Source organism: Protopterus annectens, chromosome 2.part1 (assembly GCF_019279795.1).
Source record: "Protopterus annectens isolate FY-2018-M chromosome 2.part1, PAN1.0, whole genome shotgun sequence".
NCBI classification, from domain to species: domain Eukaryota; kingdom Metazoa; phylum Chordata; order Ceratodontiformes; family Protopteridae; genus Protopterus; species Protopterus annectens.
The window spans coordinates 1,338,227,304-1,338,250,600 of NC_056729.1; the positions used below are offsets into that span (position 1 = coordinate 1,338,227,304).

The 23,297-nt window shown below is 46.2% G+C and overlaps 1 protein-coding gene across 1 annotated transcript in view; it reads left to right on the plus strand.

The window, feature by feature from the left end:
- CRTC3 (CREB regulated transcription coactivator 3) overlaps nucleotides 1–23,297 on the plus strand; it is a 1,604,530-nt gene that overhangs the window by 784,571 nt on the left and 796,662 nt on the right. The window contains exon 10 of the mRNA XM_044063561.1: nucleotides 21,319–21,368. Within this exon, the coding sequence (XP_043919496.1) occupies nucleotides 21,319–21,368 (50 nt within the window). The remainder of the gene's footprint in view (nucleotides 1–21,318; nucleotides 21,369–23,297) is intronic.

Sequence of the window (23,297 nt, forward strand, 5' to 3'; positions counted from 1 at the left end):
ACCCAGGCAAGATGAGTCGTCCGTTCGGACGCCGGTTCTTTAGAGCTTCAGTGGAACCGGTGGTTCCGGCGGAGACTTCTCTGGAGTCTCAGGGGAGACTTTGATTTTGCAGGAAGTAGTCTCTCAGGAGGCAGGTCAGGCGAAGGGGCTTCTCAAGTTACTGTACTCCCCTCCCTTCCTAGGGTGGTTAGGCCTTCTCCTTCGGTTTCCAAGGCTTCTCCCAGAGGCAGGCCAGTTTTAGCTCCTGTTGGCGTCTCTCCTAGTTCAGCAGGGTCTGTGCCTAAGAAGCACATGCTTAAAATGGCAGAAGATTTGATTACTCTGATTAGAGGTTCTATGCCCCCTCCTGATAAGAGGCCTAGGGTGGAGCCAGAGTTGGGAAGTTTTGAACAGGCTTGGATGTTTCAGAGTCTTGGCTGAAGACTTGCAGGAGTACTCTCCTTATTCTGATTCTGATGCAGATGATTCCACTCCTTCTGCTTCTCCTCCAGAGGATTTTTCTTTTTCAGAGACTCTTCATTCTATGAGGGAACATTTTAAGTGGGAAGGTCAGGACTTCTCTGATTCTAGGAAAAGGCTTAGGGAGTTTTGCTGTTACCCCAGCATAGGCCTTTGGCTATACCCCCTGTTCTGGATGTTGTGGAAGATGTGTTTGCAGAGTCTTCACTTAATCCTGATTCTCTGCCGCCTGCTCCTGTTAAGCCAGATAGGTATTACAGGGTGCCTGAGGCTCACAAATATCTTTATAAGAGTCCTAGGGCGGACCCAGAAACTATTAGTCAAGGACCTAAAGGTGTCAAGGCCTCTATTGTAAAAAATACGGTTCCTTTAGATAAAGAAGCCAGAGCTTTGGATAGATGGGGAAAAAAGGTCTATACATCTTCTACCTTAGCTATGAGGGCTTTGAATTGCCAGTTTCATATGTTGAAATATCAAAACTTTCTTCTTTCTCAGTTGTAGTCTAAGGTGGATGCTCTGGCGGAAGGCATTGAGTGTAAAGAATTGCAAGATTTGGTGCATGTCTCTGAACAGGTGGGTAAGCATTCTTTACAGTGTGGTTTTGATGCTGTGCAAGCCTCGTCTAGGGTGGCTGCCACTGGCTCAGTTCTTCGCAGGCATGCCTGGTTGAAGGATCAGAATTTATCTGACCATGTTAAGACAAGGATTTTGGATGCTCCTTTGCAGTCTGATGTGTTGTTTGGTTCACCTGTGGAGTCAGTCTTGAAGAAAATGGAAGACCAGGCTAAGTCTATGCAGACTGTTACAAGTTCAGCCTCCGAAGTTTAGTAGGAATTGGCCTGCTAAGGGGTGGACGTATCCTTCTTATGATTCTCAGTCTAGGGGTAGATCTAGACGTGGTAGGGGCAGAGCTCAGAATTCTTTCAGGCCTAGAACAGGGAGTTCCCCTGCACAATCTTCGGGTGAGGGCAGGGGCCAGTCCTTTCGTAAACAGGCCCAATGACCTACTTTTGCAGCTGCCAGATCCTTCTTGCCTGGCAGCACCTTTGGGAGGAAGGTTAGCACTCTTCAAGGAAAATTGGATGTTGGTTACCCAAGACAAATGGGTATTGGATATCATACACCAGGGTTACAAGTTTTATTTCCATACCTTGCCTCCTTTCAAAGGCATGCCGGACGTTCCTCCTCAGCAAAGACTAGAGGCTCGCAAACAAATTTCTCTACTACTTCAAATAGGGGCCATACAACGGTTCCTCTGCCAGAAGTGGGCCTAGGATTTTATTCTCACCTGTTTCTAGTACCAAAGAAAGGAACGTGGAGACCAATTTTGGATTTATCCATCCTCAACACATATCTGGACATTCCCAAGTTCAAAATGTTAGCGTTACAACAGCTTTTACCTCTGCTGGGCAAAGATCACTGGATGGTGACCCTGGATCTCAAGGAGGCTTACCTTCATGTTCCTATCAGGCCCAGTTGCAGGAAGTATCTGCGTTTTCGGGCTGGGACTTCACATTATCAGTTCTCTGCATTGCCCTTTGGCTTATCTACTGCGCCCAGAGTGTTCACGAAGGTTCTGGCTCCAGTGGTAGCTTTTTTCAGGCTAAGAGGAATACAAATTTATCCTTATTTGGACGATTGCCTGATTCTGGCCCAAGGAAAGGACGAACTTCTTCATCATTTACAGTATGTGATGGCAGTGTTAAGATGCCTGGGGTATTCTGTGAACGAAATAAAGTCCAGTCTGGTACCCTCTCAGGACATGTGCTTTCTGGGTGTGAGACTGAATACAGCATCCCAGATGGCCTTTTTGACCCCGGACAAACAAAAGAATCTTTCTCTTTACTTCCATCAGTTGTCTCATCAGTCCAGGCTGACTGCAAGGACAGTCCTTCAAGCCTTGGGGTTCATGGCATCTTGTATTCTGGTACTTCCCAATGCCAAACTGCATATGAGGAAGCTACAATGGTATCTCAAGAATGTATGGACACAGCACTGCCAAGATTTGGACACTGTCATTCAAATAATACCTTGCATTCAAAAGGAATTTTTGTGGTGGGCTCAGGAATGTCACCTAAACAAGGGACTCTCTGTGACCCGGCCAGAGGCGAGTCAGATTTTAACGACAGATGCCTCAGACAAAGCTTGGGAGCTCATCTAAATGGAAAATGGATACAAGACACGTGGCCTGCCAGACTTCAACATCTACATATCAACTTGAAGGAGATGTTAGCAGTCCAATTTGCATTGATAGCTTTCAAGGATTTACTTCTTCCAGGGCAGGTGTTGATTCAAACAGACAACACAACTGTCATGTGGTACATCAACAAGCAAGGGGAACGATTCTTATCCTCTATGCAGACAAGCAATGATTTTGTGGGAGACTGCTCTCAGTTTACAGCTAAATCTTCAGGCAAGGTTTCTGCCAGGAGCACAGAACTCCTTAGCAGATGTGTTGAGCAGACAAATTATGGATCCCCATGAGTGGAAATTGGATCCTCATGTATTTCAGAGATTGACAGTGTTATGGGGAACTCCAGACATAGATCTGTTAAACTTCTCCACTGAATTACCAGCTGCCAAAGTTTTGCACAAAAGGTTTCATCCCTCGGCATGGAAAGTGGATGCTCTCTCATTCAATTGGAGCAATCTTCACGTGTATGCCTTTCCACCTCTGCCTCTCCTCCCAAAGGTACTGCTGAAGGTCAGACAGGACAAGCCAAACATGATTTTAATAGCTCCAGATTGGCCTCGACAGCACTGGTACCCATTACTGAGAAGTCTGGTACAGGAGCCTCCATGGCCTTTGCCTTCAATTCCTCACCTGCTGTCTCAGGAGAACAGTCATTTACTCAATGTCAAACTTCATTCTCTACATCTGACAGCCTGGCATATTCTGTTTTAAACCCTGGAGGGTCTCAGCTTCCACAACAAGTTTTGAATGTTATTTTGGAGGCCAGAAGGCCTAGTACAAGGAAAGTTTACGCAGATAAATGGAGGAGATTTTTGTTTTGGAGTACTGCAAAAGATTTTGATGTTTCTAAACCTAATTTAAGTGTTACGCTTCAATACCTTACTGAGTTATTGGACAAGGGTTTGTCCTTCTCCTCTATAAAAGTTCATGCTGCAGCAATTTCTGCTCACTATGACTGTGACCCACCATTATTTTCTCAGCCTTTGTTTAAGCAATTCCTTAGAGGGGCAAAAAATATAAGACCCCCACGTAGAGCTCCTACTCCTGCTTGGGATCTCAATTTTGTGTTGGAGAAACTCACTCTACAACCTTTTGAGCCTGCAGCATCGGCAGAGTTGAAATATTTATCTTGGAAGACTGCTTTTTTGTTGGCCATTACCTCTGCGAGAAGGGTTTCTGAATTACAGGCCCTTATGGCAGTTGAGCCTTTCTTAATTTTCCACAAGGACAGGGTGTCTTTGCGTACTAACCCTTCTTTTATGCCTAAAGTGGTTTCTAGTGTGGCTTTAAACCAAACTATTCATTTGCCTACTTTTTATGCAAACCCCCAAAATAAAGGGAAAGGATTTTGCACACTTTGGATATACACAGACAGTTGCGATATTATTTGAACAGAACTAAAGGGTTCAGGCAGTCTCAGCAGTTGTTTGTTTCTTTTGCTTTGGGTTCTCAGGGCAAACCTGTGTCAAAACAAACTATTTCTAAGTGGATTGGGTTTTGTATTGCCTTCTGTTATTCCCATCATGGTAAGGAGATTCCAGCTGGGATTAGGCCTCATTCCACTAGGGCTACTGCCACTTCTACAGCCTTTTAAGGGGTGGCTACTAAAGATATTTTGGAAGCAGCTACTTGGAGTTCAGTGCATACTTTCTCTAAGCATTACCACCTTCCACTTTACTCTAAATCTAGGGCTGGATTTGCAACTGCAATTTTGCAAGGCATGTTGGCAGCTCCTAATTCCTTATAGTTTTGCCATCCTCCCTTACCTCTGCTTTGGGATTCTACCCATATGTAAGGACTGCAGCAATGTGAGATGAAGAACATAGTACAGTTTTGTACCTACCATAAATGTAGATGTTCAAGATCCACATTGCTGCAGTCAATTCCCTCCCGCCTTCCCCTCTGTTGTTGAAGGTGGTGGTGTGGTTTGTGTTGTACATAGTGTAAATATGGATGTCCTTCATGGATGCATCTGCAGTCATAACAAGTGGGTTGTCCTGTCGTCAGGCAGCCCTGCAGTCGGCAGTTCAAAGTCCGGGTCCGGCTTCGGCTGATGCACTCCACCCGATGTCATCTCTGTTGGTCTTGATAAAAGCATCAGCCATTTTCCCCAGTCTTTCTTGCGAAGCTGTTGGATCCAGAGATTACTTCTACCGAATACTACTTCGAAGACTTCTAAAGCTAAGTACCCCGTTGGGGACTCTTTCTTGCCTCAGCCGATGTCAGAAACAGAAATCCCACTAATTCCATGCTTAAAACAGGAGTTCCTATGGTGGGCTCAGGCATGCCAGTCAAACCCAGGCCTGCCCTTCCGCAGATGTCAACCAAGCCAGACCATCACAACAGACGCTTCAGACCTAGGATGGGGGGCCCACATGCTGGACAAATGCGTGCAAGGATTGTGGACACAGGATCAACTTCACCTGCACATCAATCTAAAAGAAATGCTGGCAGTAAAACTGGCAATCCAAAAGTTCAAACCATTCCTCAAAGAGGGCCAGTTGATGATAAGGACAGACAACACCACAGTCATGTGGTACATCAACAAACAGGGAGGCACTCATTCATACCCCTATGCAGAATGACCTTGGAGCTGTGGACCCTGGCACTCAGCTACAACATTCAGTTACAGGCAATATTTGTAGGAAAGACAATACTCTAGCAGACATACTAAGCAGAACCGCCCGGATGCCCACGAATGGAAGCTGCACCGGACATCTTCAAGACCATCTCAAAGAAATGGGGAATGCCACAGATAGACCTATTGCATCACCTCTCAATCACCAGCTCAAAAATTCTGCACAAGGACATTCCACCCACTAGCATGGAAAGTGGACTCACTCTCCTTCAACTGGAAAGGCCTAACAGCATATGCATTCCCACCTCTTCCTTTGATACACAAGGTACTACTAAAAATCAAGGAAGAGCGTCCAAGGATAATCCTGATAGCCCCAAACTGGCCAAGACAACACTGGTACCCACTACTGAAGAGCATGTCTCGAACAACATGTGGCCAATACCCTGATGCCTTTGATGTTAACTCAGAACAACTACAGCATCATACATCCAAACCTAAAACGCTGCAACTGACTGCATGGAACATCACATAGCAGCAGCTAATCCAGAACTTTCCCAAAGAGTTAAAGACATTATTCTTGAAGCAGACCTTCAACAAGAAAGAACTATGCTGGAAAATGGAAAAGGTTTGTCATTTGGAGTACCGAAGAGGAAAAGATGTGTCAAACATAGATATGCCTAACATTCTGGAGTATCTGGCGAACTTCTTCATTCAGGCCTGTCCTACTCCTCCATCAAGATACATGCATCAGCTATTTCAGCAGAATACAGCTTTGATCCACCTGTTTTTCCTTTGCTCAGGCAGTTCCTCAGAGGAATCAAGAATGTAAAACCTCCAAGGAAACCACCATTACCAGCTTGGGACTTAAACTTTGTGCTAGAAAAGTTGACACTAGCACCCTTTGAACCAGCAGCAACAGCAGACCTACAACACCTGTCATGGAAAACTGCTTTCCTACTGGCAATTACTTCAGCAAGGAGGGTTTCAGAACTACAGGCCTTAATGGCAGTGCAACCCTTCCTAATCTTCCACCAAGATAGAGTGTCCTTGAGGACTAATCCTACATTTATGCCTAAGGTGGTATCCAGAGTATCTTTAAACCAGGCAATCCACCTACCTACCTTCTTTCCCAACCCACAAAACAGAGGGAAAGAATACTGCATACCTTGGATGTACATAGACAGCTACGCTACTACTTGGACAGAACAAAAATAGCAGAAAGACTGACCAACTTTTGTAGCCTATGCAACAGGAAGGGAAGGAAAAGCTATTTCCAAACAGACAATCTCCAAATGGATAGGAAATTGCATACGATACTGTTACTCCTTCCATGGAAAACCAATTCCACAGAACATAAGACCTCATTCTACAAGGGCAGCAGCCACTACCACAGCCTTCTTGTGGCAACCAAAGACATTATTGAGGCGGCTACTTGGACCTCCGTGCATACATTTGCCAAGCATTATAATTTGCCTCTTTATTCCAGATCCCGAGCAGGGTTTGCCACTGCTGTACTGCAAGGGATCCTAAACACACCATAATCTACCTTTATCCTCCTCCCTAGTTGGCTATGGTATTCTACCCACTTGTTATGACTGCAGATGCATCCATGAAGGACATAGTACAGTTTTGTACCTACCATAAATGTAGATGTCCGAACTGGATAGCATCTGCAGTCACTCCCTCCTTCCCTCTGTGGTACTCCTAGGGTGTTTACCCTCCTAATAGCTAGCTGTTGGGGAGTCTTTATGGTGTATTTGTTTGTATATATGTACATATATGCTTATTGTTGTGTTTACCTCTATCTATTTGGAAACATTGGCATCTATCCAAATTTTACCCTGCAAGAGGGCTACTGGCATCTGGGGCAAGAAACACTGAGGAAAATGGCGTCGGCTGATGCTTTTATACCCGAAGACCAACAGAGATGACGTCGGGTGGAGTGCGACATCAGCGAAGCGGACCGGACTTTGGAATCCGGCCGACTGCAGGGCTGCCTGACGACAGGACAACCCACTTGTTATGACTGCAGATGCTATCCAGTTCGGACATCTACATTTATGGTAGGTACAAAACTGTACTTTAGTGCACGGGTGGTTGTTTAGGTTTTGCTGGTTTTTGGCTTTGGCCTTTCTTGTTAGGGACTTCTGACATCTGGGGCAAGAAAAGACTGAGGAAATGACGTCGGTCATGCGCTTTTGTACCCTGACGTCCTGATGTCAGTTTTAAGCGCCTTGACCGACGTCAGCCTTATACTTTGGTATTCGGGCCGACCGAGGACAGTGGACTACCCATATGTAAGGACTGCAGCAATGTGGATCTTCGAACATCTACATTTATGGTAGGTACAAAACTGTACTTTTCTTATACTAAGTCACAAGTTGTATTAAAGTCATTCTCAGTTGACCATATGATGTATCAACCACTGGCAGTTGCAGTATGTTTGCCTTTGCAGGGCTCGGTGATCTTAGGGAAAACAGCCCGTTATGCCATCATAATTTACAAGTTCCAAAATGTCAAATCGTTATTGCCTTCCTTGATTCAATACATGCACGTATTGCTGATTCTCACTTTGTCTTCCAATATTACTAATTTCTGTTTGTTGTATATTCCTTTGATTTATACTGCACTTCCATCTCCCTTTGCTGAAACAGCATCATGGAGTCAAATTGCTTTTTCAAAAAAAAAAATAAATTATTCCTGGATTCATCACCTGCACCTGCCAACTTGAACTGTTTAACATAATGCTTTAAAATATCATACAACACCTTCAGCTGCAGCCTTACCACTACCAAACCACCTGACATATTGTTTTGTTTTTAACTTCATGACAATTTACTGATTACTTTCCTGACCAGACTGAAGTCAGGCATCAGCAAGGTGCTACTCATACGTTAGTTTTAAAGCTGTCTTTCCAATGTCAACAAACTTCTACACGTGTTATACCAAAATCATACTGACAATCTTGCTTTAAGTTCTAGGGGTTTGGTTTTATTCAGTATATTTGAAAGCATGTCTTTAGGGAGCAGCCAACATTGTGAAGGACCAAAAGATTTCTTAGCACTTGTTTTATGGACTGCCATTGGATGTGCATCATGACTTCTGGAAAGGCAGCTGCTGTGGACAGCACTGGTTTAATGTACAGATTCAGTCTTTGAGCAGCTCTACCTAGGTGAGGTTATGGGGACTTATTTCTTGACCACATTTGCTCGTTTTTTTTTTTTTTTTTTTTTTTTTTTTTTATAGGTTCATAGGTTACTACTAGGCTATCTGCCCAAGGGCATTTATAAGCCTAGCCCAGAGTTTTGTGGCTTTCGCCACTCCTTTAGTTTGAAGGATACTATGCCCATTATTTTGCTGTGCCTCTGTCAAGCAGTGACACTGAGGTAATCCCTGGGGTATATCTGCGATCTCCCATCCATTGGTCAAGATTTCTCTTGAACAAGGCCAGTGAGGTGCTCTGCCTCACATGTACCGGGATTTTGTTCCACAGCATATGGAGTCTCTGGATGATGAATCTGTCCCTCCAGCACGTCCTATTAATAACCGTGTCAAGATTTAAGTCTCCCGCCTTTGTAGTTCTGAGGGATCTAGATTTTTTGAGGTGAAGCATGTTCATCAATTCTGGGTTGGACATGGCCTTGTATGTCAGGCACAGGTCACCTCTGAGCAGACGGTAAGCGACTGAATAGAGCTGGAGTTCCTTCAGTCGGGCAGCATAAGACATATTTTTGAGACCCTTTATCCTTTTGGTGAGGAACTTTTGGGGCCTTTCCAGCTGCTGCAGGTGTCGGGTCAGATACATCCCGAATGGGGCATTGTACTCAATCATTGGTCTGATGAGTGATGAGTACAGGGGGATGATGACCTCCCTTGATCTAGATGTGAATCCCCTTCATGATCAGGTGGGCAATGTAGAAGGTCTTTCTAACTACGTGGGCAACGTGAGTGTCAAACGAAAGGTTGTTGTCAACCTGGGTCCCCAGATCCCTGATAACCTCTCCTGTGCTCAGTGGATTGCCACCTATATGGTAGCTCCTCTCCTGTGCTCAGTGGATTGCCACCTATATGGTAGCTAGGGGTAACCTTGTTTTTCCCAAAGGGTATGACTATGCATTTCTTGGCATTCAACCTCAGGCCATGGTTCTGGCACCAGTTATCCGTTTCTATGAGACCCTTCTGAAGGATATCTGTGTCAGATGTGTTCTCGACTATGGCGCCCAGTTTGCAGTCATCTGCAAATTTTGTCAGCCATAACCCTACTGTGTTTGCTTGTACTTCTGAAAAGTAGATGCCAAACAAGAGTGGGCCCAGGACTGAGCCCTGTGGGACACCACTTGTGACAGTCTTTGAGCCAGCAACTCTGACCCTGTGGGTTCTGTCACTTAGCCAGTTTGCAACCCATCTTGTGACGTATGGGTTTACATTTAAGCTGATGAGTTTTTCAATGATACCTGAGTGGGGTATTGTGTCGAAAGGCCTTTGCCAGGTCGAGGTAGGCTGTGTGGACTGCCTTTCCCTCATCAATGGCCTTGGTGACTGTTTCAAAAAAGTCAACCAAGTTTAAAAGGCATGATCTGCCTTTGACAAAGCCAAACTGGGTTGGATCCAAAGTCTGCAAGTCCCCTATGTCTTTATTTATGAGTTCCATTATGACCCTCTCCATAGCTTTGCAGATCAGGCTTGTCAAGCTGATGGGACGGTAATTTCCTGGGTCGGTGGAGGCACCGCCTTTGTGAAGTGGGACCACAGTTGCCGTGCGCCACTCCTTGGGTACGTATCCTGAGGTGAGGCTAAGATTAAACAGCTGTCCTAACTGCGGGTTTAATTCCTCATTGAGTTCGTGGAGCACACAGCCGGGGACACCATCTGGTCCCATGGATGCTGTGTTTTTCGCCTTGGAGAAAGCAGTTCTCACCTGAGCGTTAGAGATGTTTGGGGGGCTACAAACCTCTGGTATAGATATCTGTCCTTTTGGGGGGGGGGGGGAGAAGTTTGCACTGAACCTGTCAGCCAGTATGTTGGCAATGTCTGTAGGTTCAGTGATTTTTACATCATTTTGAACTAGTTCTGAGCATATTTGCGAGTTTCCTCCCAGGTTTCTAACATAGCTAAAGAAGGCCTTATGATTGTCTTTGAGTCCTTAGCGATTTTTCTCTCAAAATTTGCCTTGGATGTCTTTATGAGAGATCGTAGTTTTTTACTTATAATGATCAAGGGTGTCTTACCTTTTAAGGATTTTGCTCTATCTTGTAGTAGCTTCCTCCTTTTGTTGTAGAGCTTGTTTATGGCTTGGGTCCACCAGACTGGACGCTTGCCTTTGGTACAAAGAGTCTTTGTTTTGTTTGGGATTGCCTGATCCATGCAGTCCTGTAGGTGCTGGTAGAAGGCATTTGTAAGTGATTCAGCGGCTTGAGTAGTGGTTTCCGCAGGCTCGGGGGCCTTAAAAGAGACCACCCTAGTCTTTAGAAGTGTGAAGTCGGCTTTTGAGAAGTTCTTCACTGTGGTCTTTTTTATCTCAGGTGGGGACGGGATGTGGACTTCCAGTGAGATTAGTTTATGATCTGATTTCACCAGTGAGGGGTATACTTCCGGTGTTGAACATTGTGACCCCATGTTCGTGATGATGAGATCAAGTATGTTTTCACCTCTTGTGGGGATGGTAACTAGTTGTTCCATGGCATTTGAGTTTATGAACTCTAGAAACCTTTGGGCTAGAGTGTTGGGGCTTGAGTAGTGATCCCAGTCTATATTCGGGTAGTTGAAGTCACCTAGTATGATGGTGTTTGGAGATACATTTATCCCCTCCAGTGTTTTCAGGAAAGCTATGTGAGGTTCCTGAGTTTGAGAGGATGGCCTGTAACATGCTACAAATTGCAGAGCAGTCTTGCCTATGGTTAATTGCACCTGGATGGTCTCCGATGCATCGTGCGTTGCCACCAACCTTGAGGTGTGGGTGTCCTTGATGAATATGGACACCCCCCTCCTTTCTTGGTGGTGTCCGGATTTTGGGGCCGGAACGCGTGATATGAGGTAAAACCTGATAGTGCCGGGGTGCTCTCAGGAGCCTTGAACCAGGTTTCAGTCACAGCACAGACATCGATGTTCTCCATACTGAGAAGGGCCTCGAGTGCGTGCATCTTGAGGTTGAGACTTCTGGCATTGAGCAGCATTACCCTTAGTTTTTTTTCCTTTTTTGTGTTCTAGGGTGGTAGGTTTAGAATTTGAGTCTTGCCTAAAAAAGGCACTATGGGGGTGGCAAGGGCCTTTGCCAATATCCGGAAGCCCAGGGGTGACAGGTGCAAGCCGCCCCTTGCGAAGCAGCGTGGCTTGTCCAGCATGTCATCCCAGGCAGACAGACATTGGATTCCCTTTGAGTGACACCAGAGTTTAAGCCAATTATTAAAGCTGATCATCTTATCTCTGTATTGTGGCATCATTCTTGGTGAAGGTAAGATACTGCTCAAGGTCAGGGTCATACCTGCCTGGGCTACATAATCAGAGAGCTCCTCTATGTCTCTTTCATGTAGTCCAAGGAGGTACGTCTCAGGTCGTTTACTCCAGCGTGGACAATGACTGAGTCGTACTTGTACCTGCTGTTGAGAGACCGGAGTGCTTGCGTTATGTGGCGGATTCTAGCACCCGTCAGGCAGCTTACTGTGACCTTTTCCTTACTCAATCTGGTGAGCGGGACGTCAGTGTGTCTGACTATGGAGTCACCAATGACGAGTGTGTCTGGCATTGTGTTTGGCCTTAAGGGCTGTGACTGTTTGGCACACTGACTATGTGGTCTATGTGTTTCATGTGTTGTGTCCTGAGGTGGCAGTTGTTTGGGTGTCTGCTTTGGTGTTTTGGTAGATTTTTGATCAGAGCCTCCGAGTATGTCTTTGTGTGTTTATGTGTATGATTTGAAGTTGTGATAGTACTATGTGAGACTGGGTTTGTGGTGTGTGTGGTTACCTTCTCCTCCTGTCTGGTCTTGCCAGTCCTATGTTGAGAGAGCTCAGCCTCCAGTTTGGCTGTATAGTTGCATCTCTCGCATGTATTTGTGTTTTGTGGGAGAAGGAGAGGGTTGTCTGTGTACATGAGGCAATTGTAACATTGCCTCAATATTCCCAGATTCACCAGCTGAGCAGGAGAGGACACTAGCAACTGATCCCTCGACATGCTAGAAGGAATACAAAAACTTTAAAAAGACTCCGGGGGATGTGGGTGATCGAGAAAGGGGTTATAGGCTGGTGGGGTACTATGTATAATAAAAGTGCTATATCAAAGTAAAAAAAGTACTTTAGGAGCAAGTGCTAAGCTTTATAGATAGAGAATAGTCTACTTAGGAATCAAGTAGAGCTGAACTTTTTAGATATAGAATACGGTGGTTTGATCAGCAGTACAGTTCAAGGAAGGCTGTTTTAAGGGAAAATTTGAAGAGTGGACTTTAGGTAGCCCGAATAGTTTAACCTTGAATCTGAAGTAGGAGATTCATTTGTCTGCAACCTGTGGGTTATGGATCCGATATCGGATCCGAACCGGCATGGTTTTACCAGCTATGGATCTGAGCTCCTAGCTCCTCCCCTCACCCATAATGCCCTGCTCTCCCTACATGACCTCAGATCTAGTTTGCCGCGCTGGTAACCAGGTCCTTGGATTCTGAGCTCTTCAGCTAAGTGTTTTTTCTAGTTAAAGAAAGCATTTTATTCTATAGTTATTAAGTTTTTTGAGTGATTGTGTTAGGTTCCCTTTCATAATTTGTTAGTTTTAGCTTAAAATTCTTAATTTTAAGAACTTTAGTTTACCCTCCCCTCGCTGGTCGTAGTTCTGTGTGAGTGTATTGTGTGGGGCCTTGTGTGTGTGTACTTTTAGTACCAGTTTCTCTTTGCCTTTTTTTTTTGTTAAAAAAAAAAAAAAAAAAAGACTTTACCATGTCAGAGGCCCCTAAGGCAATTTTCTCCAAATGCTCCGAGTGTGGCCATAAGCTATGCCCTGCTGATGGCCACACTCGGTGCTTGGGGTTGAACACCTCACTTCTGGATGTTCCATTTGTGCAGGGTTCAACCCCAGGGCATTGAAGGAGCGGAGGTCAAGCTGATCCTGGTGGGACTTCTGCCCCGGACTCGGCCGGCTCCGCTCCTGTGGTGGGAACCGTGGCGGTTCCGCCTCTCCTCTCCCTCCTCCACCTGGGACTCAACCTCCCGCTACTGGCTTGGAGGAGAGAGGCAGAAAAAGGACCGGAGAGAGAAGCACCACAAGCGGCGGGCCGAGACCTCCGTTTCAGCCCCGCCAGCTAAGCGGGCTTCTCCTCCGGCCTCCTTGGCTACTGGCTCTCCCCTCCCTCGGCTCCGGTCTCCGGTCTGCTTTTCACCGGGGCCTGAGGAGGAGGAGACCCGATCTCCGTCGAGGCTATCGAAAAGGCACTCAAGGCCTACCTCGGTAGCCTCTTCGAGATCCACTTATTCTCTTTCTGACGCCGATCTGGACCGGATGATGAGAAGGTTCATCCAGGCCCAGATGCAGATGGGAGTGCTCCTGCCTCCCCTCTGGGGAGCTCGACCCATTTTTCAAGCCTATAGCTCCTTCTCCGACCCGCTACCCGGGTTCGGAGCGTTCGGAGCTGGGCAGCTTCGGAGCCGGGGGTGGGTCGGCACCGATAGTACTAGGTACTTCGGATCCGACCTTGCCCTCGAGTGTTTTGGATCCGACCTCTCGGAGCCTAGCTCCGAGCTTCGGATCCGGGGGACTCAGTGTGCCTTCGGCGCCGTCTGTGTCGGAGCGCACTGGCCCTTCGGATCCGAGTGTCTCTGGGCAGGCTCCGATCCACTCTTCGGATCCGAGGGGGAGCCGACTTTCGGATCCTTTGGTCGAGGCTGGCTCCCCCTCGGCTTTTGATGTAGTGGAGAGGGCTCTGTTGAGGGCTTCCGGGCCCCCGGCACTTGCTTCGGCTCCATTCCGCGCTCCATCTGCACTGGGTCAGGCATCCACCATCCGGCCACTGGGACAGCCCGCTTCAGTGCCCCAAGCTGTTCCTTTGGAACAAGACACTGCTTGCGAGGGCTCCTCGGACAGCCCCTCCGAGGAAGCCCCTCGCAAGCATACGTGTAAAAGGAGGCACATAGACTCCCCCGAGTCTTTAACTGAAGACACGGATTTGAAGGAAGGGGAAGGCTCCCCAAGATCACCCCCCGAGGATGTCTCCTTTGGAGACATCATGGAAATGCTTCGCGTAAGGGGGGGTGGTCTGCCCCAAAGTCTTCCTCGGACGAGTCCGTGTTCTTGGAGGCATTCGAAGCGGGCCCGTCTACCTCTTGGGTGTCCCCTCCTGCCGACCCCTTGGTGGACCTCATTACCACCAGGGCGTGGAATGAACCGGACACCGTGGAGCCAATCCCCAAAAGGCCAGACCGAATCCTTAGCCCCCCTGCAGACCGTGCCCACTGGAGTAAAGGGCCCCCGGTAGATGCCATGTTGACGGCAGCAGCCACCAACAGGGAACTCGCTCAGGAGAGTCCCTCAGTCCACCCTCCGAGCAAGGAGTCTCGGATGATGGACCACTTGGGGAAGCGAATGTTTAGTTCTGCGACCTTCTCAGTGAGGGCGCTCAACTACTTGGCACATGTGATCAGGATGCAGCGCGATCTTATTAAAGAATACGCTGCATCCCCCCCTGAGTCCATGTCGGAAGAGGACAAACTCTTGCACTCTACCCGTATGGCCACTCTTCGATCCGTGACAAATACCTCTACGCGGTTGCTGTCCCATGCTACTGAGGGAGCCGCTAGAGCTGCAGGAGTAGGCCTAGTCACAAGATGCCAGGCCTGGCTCCGCCATTGCGATTTCACGGAGCCCTTCAAGGCGTCCTTCACGAACGCCCCCTTCGATGGTTCTGCCCTTTTTGGCAAGCCGGTTCGCGACACCTTGACCCAGAGCGAAAAGGACGGGAAGACGCTGTCTGCCGTCGGAATCCGCTCCTCTGTGCCCCAGAGCCCCTACTCTAGGAACCAAAAGGGCCAGAAGAAGATGTGGTTCCGGAAGTCGCAGCAATCCCATCCCGCTCCGGACAACCAGTCCTTCCGTGGCAGAGGAGGACAGGGAGGACGCCGCCCCAGAGGCAGAGGGGCTCCCAGGAACTTCGGGTCCAGAGAACCTTTCTCTGAACGGCCCGCAGCAGCTCCTGAAGGGTTGCCCGACTGCTCCACTCTGGAGGCAGTCGGGGGACGTTTTTCGGAGCACCTAGCGGCATAGGAGTCCATAACATCAGACCGCTGGGTCCTCCGCATTATATCCAGAGGATACAAGATTCCTTTCCGTCACCTTCCAAAATTAAAATCCCTCCCCGACGTTCCACCTGGTCAGCGGGAGGCCACTTCGGCAGAAATTGGCCATCTGCTGGGGAAAAGGGCCATCCAGCCCGTCCCCCCAGACCAGATCGGATCAGGGTTCTACTCCAGGTTCTTTTTAGTGCCAAAGAAGACGGGGGACCTAAGACCAATTTTAGACCTGTCCCTGTTAAACCTGGCAGTCCCCAAAGAGAAGTTCTGGATGGTCACCCTACAATCTATCCTTCCCCTTTTGGGAAAGAACCACTGGATGTGCTCTATAGACCTCAAGGATGCGTACTACCACATACTGATGGACAGACGTTCCAGGAGGTTTCTTTGCTTCCGGATGGGAGCCAGTCACTAGCAGTTCAGGGTCCTTCCCTTTGGTCTCACCACAGCCCCCAGGGTGTTCACCAAAGTATTAGCAGTGGTTGCGGCCCACCTGAGGCTTCAGGGGGTGCAGGTCTTCCCATACCTGGACGACTGGCTCCTTACCGCCCCAACAAGGCATCTACTATCATTGGCGCGAGACTCCTTTCTTCATCTAGCTCCCTGATTGGGCATCACGATAAATGTAGCAAAATCCAACCTGGCACCTACTCAGTTGATAGATTTTATAGGCGCCAGGTTAGACACCAGGGAGTTAAGAGCCTTCCTCACAACCGACAGAGTTCAGAGTTTGTGACTCCAGGTGCAGGCCATCCTACACTCCAGCTCTGTTCCGGCGGAATTGGTCCTGAGGGCTCTAGGGTCCATGGCGGTAGCAATATCTCTTCTTCCTCTCGACAGATTCAACATGCGGGTCCTTCAGTGGACACTTCAGGTTCAGTGGTCTTACCTTGCTCTACCTCTGCATCATCCCATTGCGATCAGCAAGGCTTGCAAGCAGTCCCTGTTGTGGTGGCTCCACTCACAGGATCTCCACAGAGGCCGCTCTTTTTGTGCTTCTCCCCCTCTCGCCACGGTGACCACGGACGCCTCCCGCCTCGGGTGGGGGGGCATATTGCAGGCAGGACAGTCCAAGGCACGTGGAATGACTCAGAGACCTCCCTGCATATCAATGTTCTAGAGATGAGAGCAGTGCTCTTGGCGTTGCGAGCACTTCAGGCCTTTCTTCCCCTGGGAACAATTGCGATTCAGTCAGACAACATGTCGGTGGTCTGGTACATCAACAAACAGGGGGGAACCAGGTCTTATCCCTTATGTCGAGAAGCCATGAGAGTGTGGGAATGGGCGATCTCCACCAACCGCTTTCTCATCACAACGCATATTCCGGGTCGGTCCAACATCCTGGCGGACAAACTCAGTCGCACCATTCTCTCCCCGTACGAGTGGTCTCTCAATGCTCAAGTAGCAAAACGTATCTTCGCACGGTGGGGAACTCCTTTTTGCTATCTTTTTGCGTCTCCCTTAAACACCAAGTGCGACAGTTTTTTCGCTCTAATCCCTCCTCCAGGGGATTCCCCGAGAGACGCTCTGGTGCATGCTTGGCCTCCCGGTCTTCTTTATGCTTACCCCCCTTTGCCCCTGATGCTCCAAGTTCTTCAGAAAGCCTCTCGGTTGGGGTGCAGAATGATCCTCATTGCCCCATTCTGGCCTCGACAGATCTGGTCCCCTTTCCTAAGGTCTCACTTGGTGAATCCACCTTGGATTCTAGATCCCATTCCGGATCTGATTTCGCATCCATTGAACCTACCAACTCCGAATCTGGGAAACCTGAAGCTAACGGCTTGGCTGCTCCAGTTCCACTCCTAATTAGGACTCCCGGTATCTCGTCTCCCGTTAAGGCCATCTTGGTAGCGGCTCATAAGCCATCTACCAGGAAAGTTTACCGCAGTAAATGGAAACGGTTTTCCATTTGGGCGGCAAGGTCTAGATCCCTTCACGGTTCCCCTTCCTCTGGTGCTAGACTTCCTCACCACTCTTTTTAATGATGGTGCCAGTAGTTCCACGGTCAAAGTGCAGCTTGCGGCCATTTCTCACTATCATGTTGGTCATGACTCTGGACCACTTATGTCTGCCAAATCGTGCAAAGTCTTCCTTAAAGGCACCTTTCTCCTTAGGCCCCCTGTTAAGCAAGCTGTTCCTCCTTGGGATCTGTCCTTGGTTCTTCAGGCCTTGACCGCTCCCCCATTTGAACCTGCGGCCACAGTAGATCTTAAAGTCTTATCCCTTAAGACTGCTTTCTTAGTGGCCATTACTTCGGCCAAAAGAGTTTCGGAACTTCAAGCCTTATCTTCAAAGCCTCCTTACTTGATCTTCCATCCGGACCGCGTATACCTCAGGACCAATCCCTCCTTACTTCCTAAGGTGGCCTCAGAAACAAATATTAATCAGTCCATTAACCTCCCTGTTTTCTTTCCTAAATATCAAAACAAGGGTGAATACAAGCTGCATTCCTTGGATGTTCAAAGGCAGCTTCGTTTTTATCTTAACAGGACAGCTGGTCATAGGCAATCCGACCAGTTGTTCATTTCCTTTGCCAAATTCAATCTGGGTAAGCCAATTTCCAAAGTATCCTTGTCTCACTGGATTTCACAGTGTATTCTTCTAGCTTATCAAGCCTCTGGGAGGCCCGCACCGGAGGGAGTCCGTGCCCATTCAACTCGGTCAGTTTCTACCTCCGCGGCCTTTAAGGCTAGGATTCCTCTGGATGACATTTGTTCAGCAGCCACTTGGGCTTCATCCCATATCTTTATTTCTCATTACAAGCTGGATATCACATCTAGAGGTAGAGCATCCTTTGGCTCCGCGGTGCTCCGGAATATCCTTCCATGACGGCCGCCCATGATTCAGGTAGCTGGGGACTCTGTCCCACAGGTTGCAGACAAATGAATCTCCTACTTCAGATTTAGAAGTTATGTACTCACCATAACGTTCCATCTGAGTAGGTGGATTCATTTGTCTGCAACCATCCCACCCTCCTATCCCCCTGGCCTTGTCAGTTTCCTGCATATTATATGTTACCCTTTTCAGGGTATTTTGATTCAGGGCAAACGTGATCTGAGGTCATGTAGGGAGAGCAGGGCATTATGGGTGAGGGGAGGAGCTAGGAGCTCGGATCCATAGCTGGTAAAACCATGCCAGTTCGGATCCGATATCGGATCCATAACCCACAGGTTGCAGACAAATGAATCCACCTACTCAGATGGAACGTTATGGTGAGTACATAACTTCTAATTAACCGCCGCTCCTCTTGTGTTCTCCTGTAGCAACTTCGCGCTAAATCGCGCTAATGCGCGCTTTAGCGTGCTTTATAGCAGGGGGTTGAAAAGAGCTAGGAATTGACCCAAAATGGCCAATGGACTACTAGTTTCTGGCTTGTACCACTCCGAAATGGACGAATAGGCTGCTCAGTGCTTCCCACTCCCACTGGTAAGCAAAGAAGCTTCCCTTTTCCAAATATGGATATGGAACAGTTTCAGGAACCAAGACAAAGCCCAGGGATCAGCAAACTCTGATACTGGACTATTCTAGTTCAGCAAGGCGGGAAAACAAGAGATATTTTTTTTTTTTTTTTTTTCAAATAGAGAAGAAAAAACAGTCAATAAATGCTTTAAATGCTATGAATCGGCTAGCGCACTTGAGTGTGTAGCCTACAGATACAATTTACAACAATTAGAAACTTTAAAGTGCAAAAACAGTTTAGACACAGAAAATCACTTAAAATGCAGTTGAAAACAGGTGAAAATGCAGTCGCTAGACAGTAAACAGTAGAAAAGCCACAAAATTATGGAATAATGTGTCGTGCTTTTGAGATTTTGAGTGAGATGGGTGAAGAAACTGAGCAGGAATTCGTTTGACTGAAGTGTTGACTAGCCAGGGTCACAGAACTGATTTTTAGTACGAAGTAGGCAGCTTTATATTGTGACCCTACCAGTGAAGACACTACACCAGGAGGTACAGCATTGTCCCAGGTTTGTGAGTACCAGGTCGAGTGTTTTTTTCCCTACTGAGATTAAGGAATATCTGGTCCAAGTTGTTTGTGTTTACAAAGTCCAATAATCTCTGAGCTTCTAAGTTTGGGGTCATGAGATATTCCAGTTTATAGTGAGATAATTGAAGCTGCCCATAATGGTGAGAGCCTTCAGTAAGTTCAAGTAGGAGATATGGTTTTCTTGGGTCGTACGGGGTGACCAGTATCTTACAGAGATGTGATATGAGACATTACCTATGGAAACCTAGACATGGAAAACTCAAGCACATCATCGTGTTTGACATGTATTGGGGTGCATTTGTTGCTGATATAGATTGAGACACCTCCACCTTTGGTCCCTGCCTGTGCAGTAGCTGACTTAAATGTGTGCAAAGCATTGTAGCCCTCCACTGCCAGGGTGCTTTCTGCAGCTTTAAGCCATGTCTCAGTAACATTACAGATGTCCACATTCTTCAGAATGAGGACATGTAGGGAGTACAGTTTCATGTTTAGACTCCTGGCATTGAGCAGTAACACCTATACATTCCCTTATGTTGGTTTTGCTATGTCGGAAGGTTTGTCAGTTTGTCAGTGTGTAAAAAAGGCACTATTTGGGAGAACAGTGTTTTAGCCACTATTCAGACTCCTAAAGGTGACCAGTGTAGACCATACTGCAGACTATACTTGATAAAGTAATGTGGTCTGTTGCCCATATCCTTCCATGCTAACAAATATTGTAACCACTTGGAATGACACCAGAAGCTAAGTCAGTTATTGAAGTCAGTCATCTTTTGTTCATATTGTGACGTCATCCTTGGTGAAGGTGCAACACTCCTCAGTGCTAGCCGTATACCGATCTGTGACACACAGTCTTAGAGCTCCATAATGTCTCTCTGTTCATGTAGTCCAGGGAGGTATGTCTCAGTTCATTTACAGCCACATGGAGTAAGACTGAATCGTATTGGCAGTGGTGGTTTAAGGACTTGAGTGCATGGGTGATTTGGTGGATCCTGACCCCCGATAGACAACTGGCCATGTTTTTCTCCTTATTCAGCCTGGTGAGCAATACATCTAAACAATGGAGTCTTCAATAATGAAAAATATTGAGTAATGTGTTGGCTCACCTTATGGGCTTTGTAGTTGAGGCTGCAAAAGGTGTGGCTGTATGTGTTGTATTGGGTATCGTTTTGGTGGAGTGCTTTTGGGGTTGCTGAGGATTCTTTATGTAGGACAAATGTCTAGGAGGTCTTTGGGTTTAGTAAGGTTGCTTTTAAATGCTTCAGCATATGCTGGTCTATTTGTTGAGCTCGTACTTTGTGAGGTGGCTGTAATGCTTATCTGTCTGGCAACCTGATAGTTATCATTGTTTTTGTGTGAAACTCTTGCTTCAGTACATTGTGTAATTGCATCTGTCACATACTTTATCTTTTTCTCTATGGATTAGTTGGTTTTCTGTGAACATGTGATAATTCCTGTATTAATTGAAACCAGTATTGCTCAGTTGTTTGCTTAATGTTATTGATCAGTGTTAAAAAAGGTTTCTTACATTAGCATCAAGCCACTGTGTCTTACTGCATTATGCCAGAAAATGGTGCTATAATTTTGAAGTTTGTAGACATGTCATTGTCATTGCATATCATAGGCATAAGGGATAAGGGATTTATGCTGTATTGTGTGATGCATCTTACTATATCATGGCAGAGTGCTGCTAACTATAATAATAATAATAATAATAATAATATGATGATGATGTACTATTGTGTGTGTGTGTTATTACACATTGTTCTTTGTATTGCAGGTTTACACAATGAATTGGTATTTTCATTAATAGTTGTCTTTTTTTCTTCTGCCTCATTAGGTACAGTCGTTGTCTTCACGGCCCAGGTCCTGTGAAGTTCCAGGAATAAAGTGAGTATAAAGTTTGTGATACACTATCGTTTTTGGTTCAGCATTTTCTGGAACTTTGAAATAAATGTGTATTCTACAGTAGAAAATGTAGTAGTTTGTACTGAAACTGTAACTGTAGTAGAATTGTTAAGTGGTAGTTCTATCACAGGCCTTCCTGCAGTGCAGCATCTGCTACCCTGTGTGTGGAACTACAAAGGTTATCACATTTTTTTACAGAGTTCTTCTGATTCAATTGGTGTTTGTTTGTTTGCGTATTTATTTCTTGGTTGAAACTTTGACCATGAAAGATGTAGTAAGATGTAGTAGAATTGTTTTAAATATAGCTTGGCAAAGCCTGCAGTGTTGAATCCAGAGTTGGAGGAGGGTGGAGCAGAGCAGACATGTGTAGGCCACATTCATCAGAAGAGGACTGTGTAGTACGATGAATGTCCTTGGGGTGGACTTTGGGTCATCAAGCCACTGCATAGAGGTAGCCTTCTTTTGTATGTGTGTGAGAAAGTGCTCACTTCTATAGGGAAAGCATAGTGATTCCCTGTGGTGACGCAAGTAACTGTTCTTCCTACCAGTGAGTGGGGTTAGGGCTGTAGAAATGTTCTGAGTTGCCAAGATGCTGGTGAGAGCACAGGCCTTCATGACTGCCTGTAGTGGAGCTTTCCTGTGTGGCTTTCATCATGAAGACACTGGTTTCATCCTTCATGCAGCAGGAATGAATGAGCTTTAGCCTGAGAAAAGAAGGCTTAATGGTCAGCATGCATGGAGACAAAAGGCTGTGTAAGTAGAACACTTAAGCCTGTAACAACCAACTCAACTTTGCAAAGGTGTGAAGGTTTAGACACTGATAAAAAGTGCAGCTCCATCCATGTCTTGCATTGACATTTAATTGCCTTGTTTTTCTGTCACTGCCTTTTTTGATCTGACAGTGGGACAGCAGTTTTACAATCCTGTCAATCATCTGGTGATAAAAAGTGGCAGTAATTTTCTTCATATTTTCAAAAGAAGCAAACAAAAACTTTAACATGTGAGCTTGATAATTAAGCATTCTAAAATTAAGAGTGGCAGAGAAATAAACTCTTTTTTTCACAAATTTATTAAAATCTTATCTGTCCTTATCTGTGGAGGAGTTTGCATTTGACAGTTGTTGAGCTACAGAAGAATTAGACAAGAAAATCACTACAGGGTCAGATATGGGTTTAGAAAACAAATGTTTATAAGACTTTGGAGTTTTACACAATTTATCTGCCTTCTTAGGGGCTGCATGTGGGCTGTCAGGCATGTTTCAGATTGTAGTAAAACATCTTCTGAGACTAGAAGAACAGGAGAAACAGCAGTAGTCTGTGGAAACTCCAGTTGTAATAATTCATAATATTTTTCAAAGAAACTGAAATGTCATTTTGTTTCTCCAGGAAAAATGGTTCATCCTAGAAATGGTTTGAGAAAAATAAACTTTTTACAGATAAAAAACACAGAAAGGAAAATTAGAAAAAACTGTGAACGCCACGGACATGCAGGTAGCTGGTGAAAAACTTCTTCTTTATTGCACTCTGGTACCTCGGCCTTCGCCTTCTCAAGGAATACGTTTAATTTGTGTTTCACCACACCTTATGAATCATTAGATTAATGTTTTAGAGCCAATCAGAACACTCCATCATGCACTTAAATAATTAAACACTTAAACACTTAAACAAACCATCACTCAACCAATCAAATTCATCTCTTCTTACAAAATATGAAACTTGAACCAAATAGCAAGACAATGGAACTATAAATGGCATGAAAATATGTATATATATGCCTTCAGGCACCCAATATATTAGGCATTTTTTGAAAGGGATTTGGAAGGAAAAACGATTTTTCCCGTGTGGGGGATATAGTTTAATTATGCGATTCAAGTCATTTATGACAAATGTAGTAAGGGACATAATGAAAAGA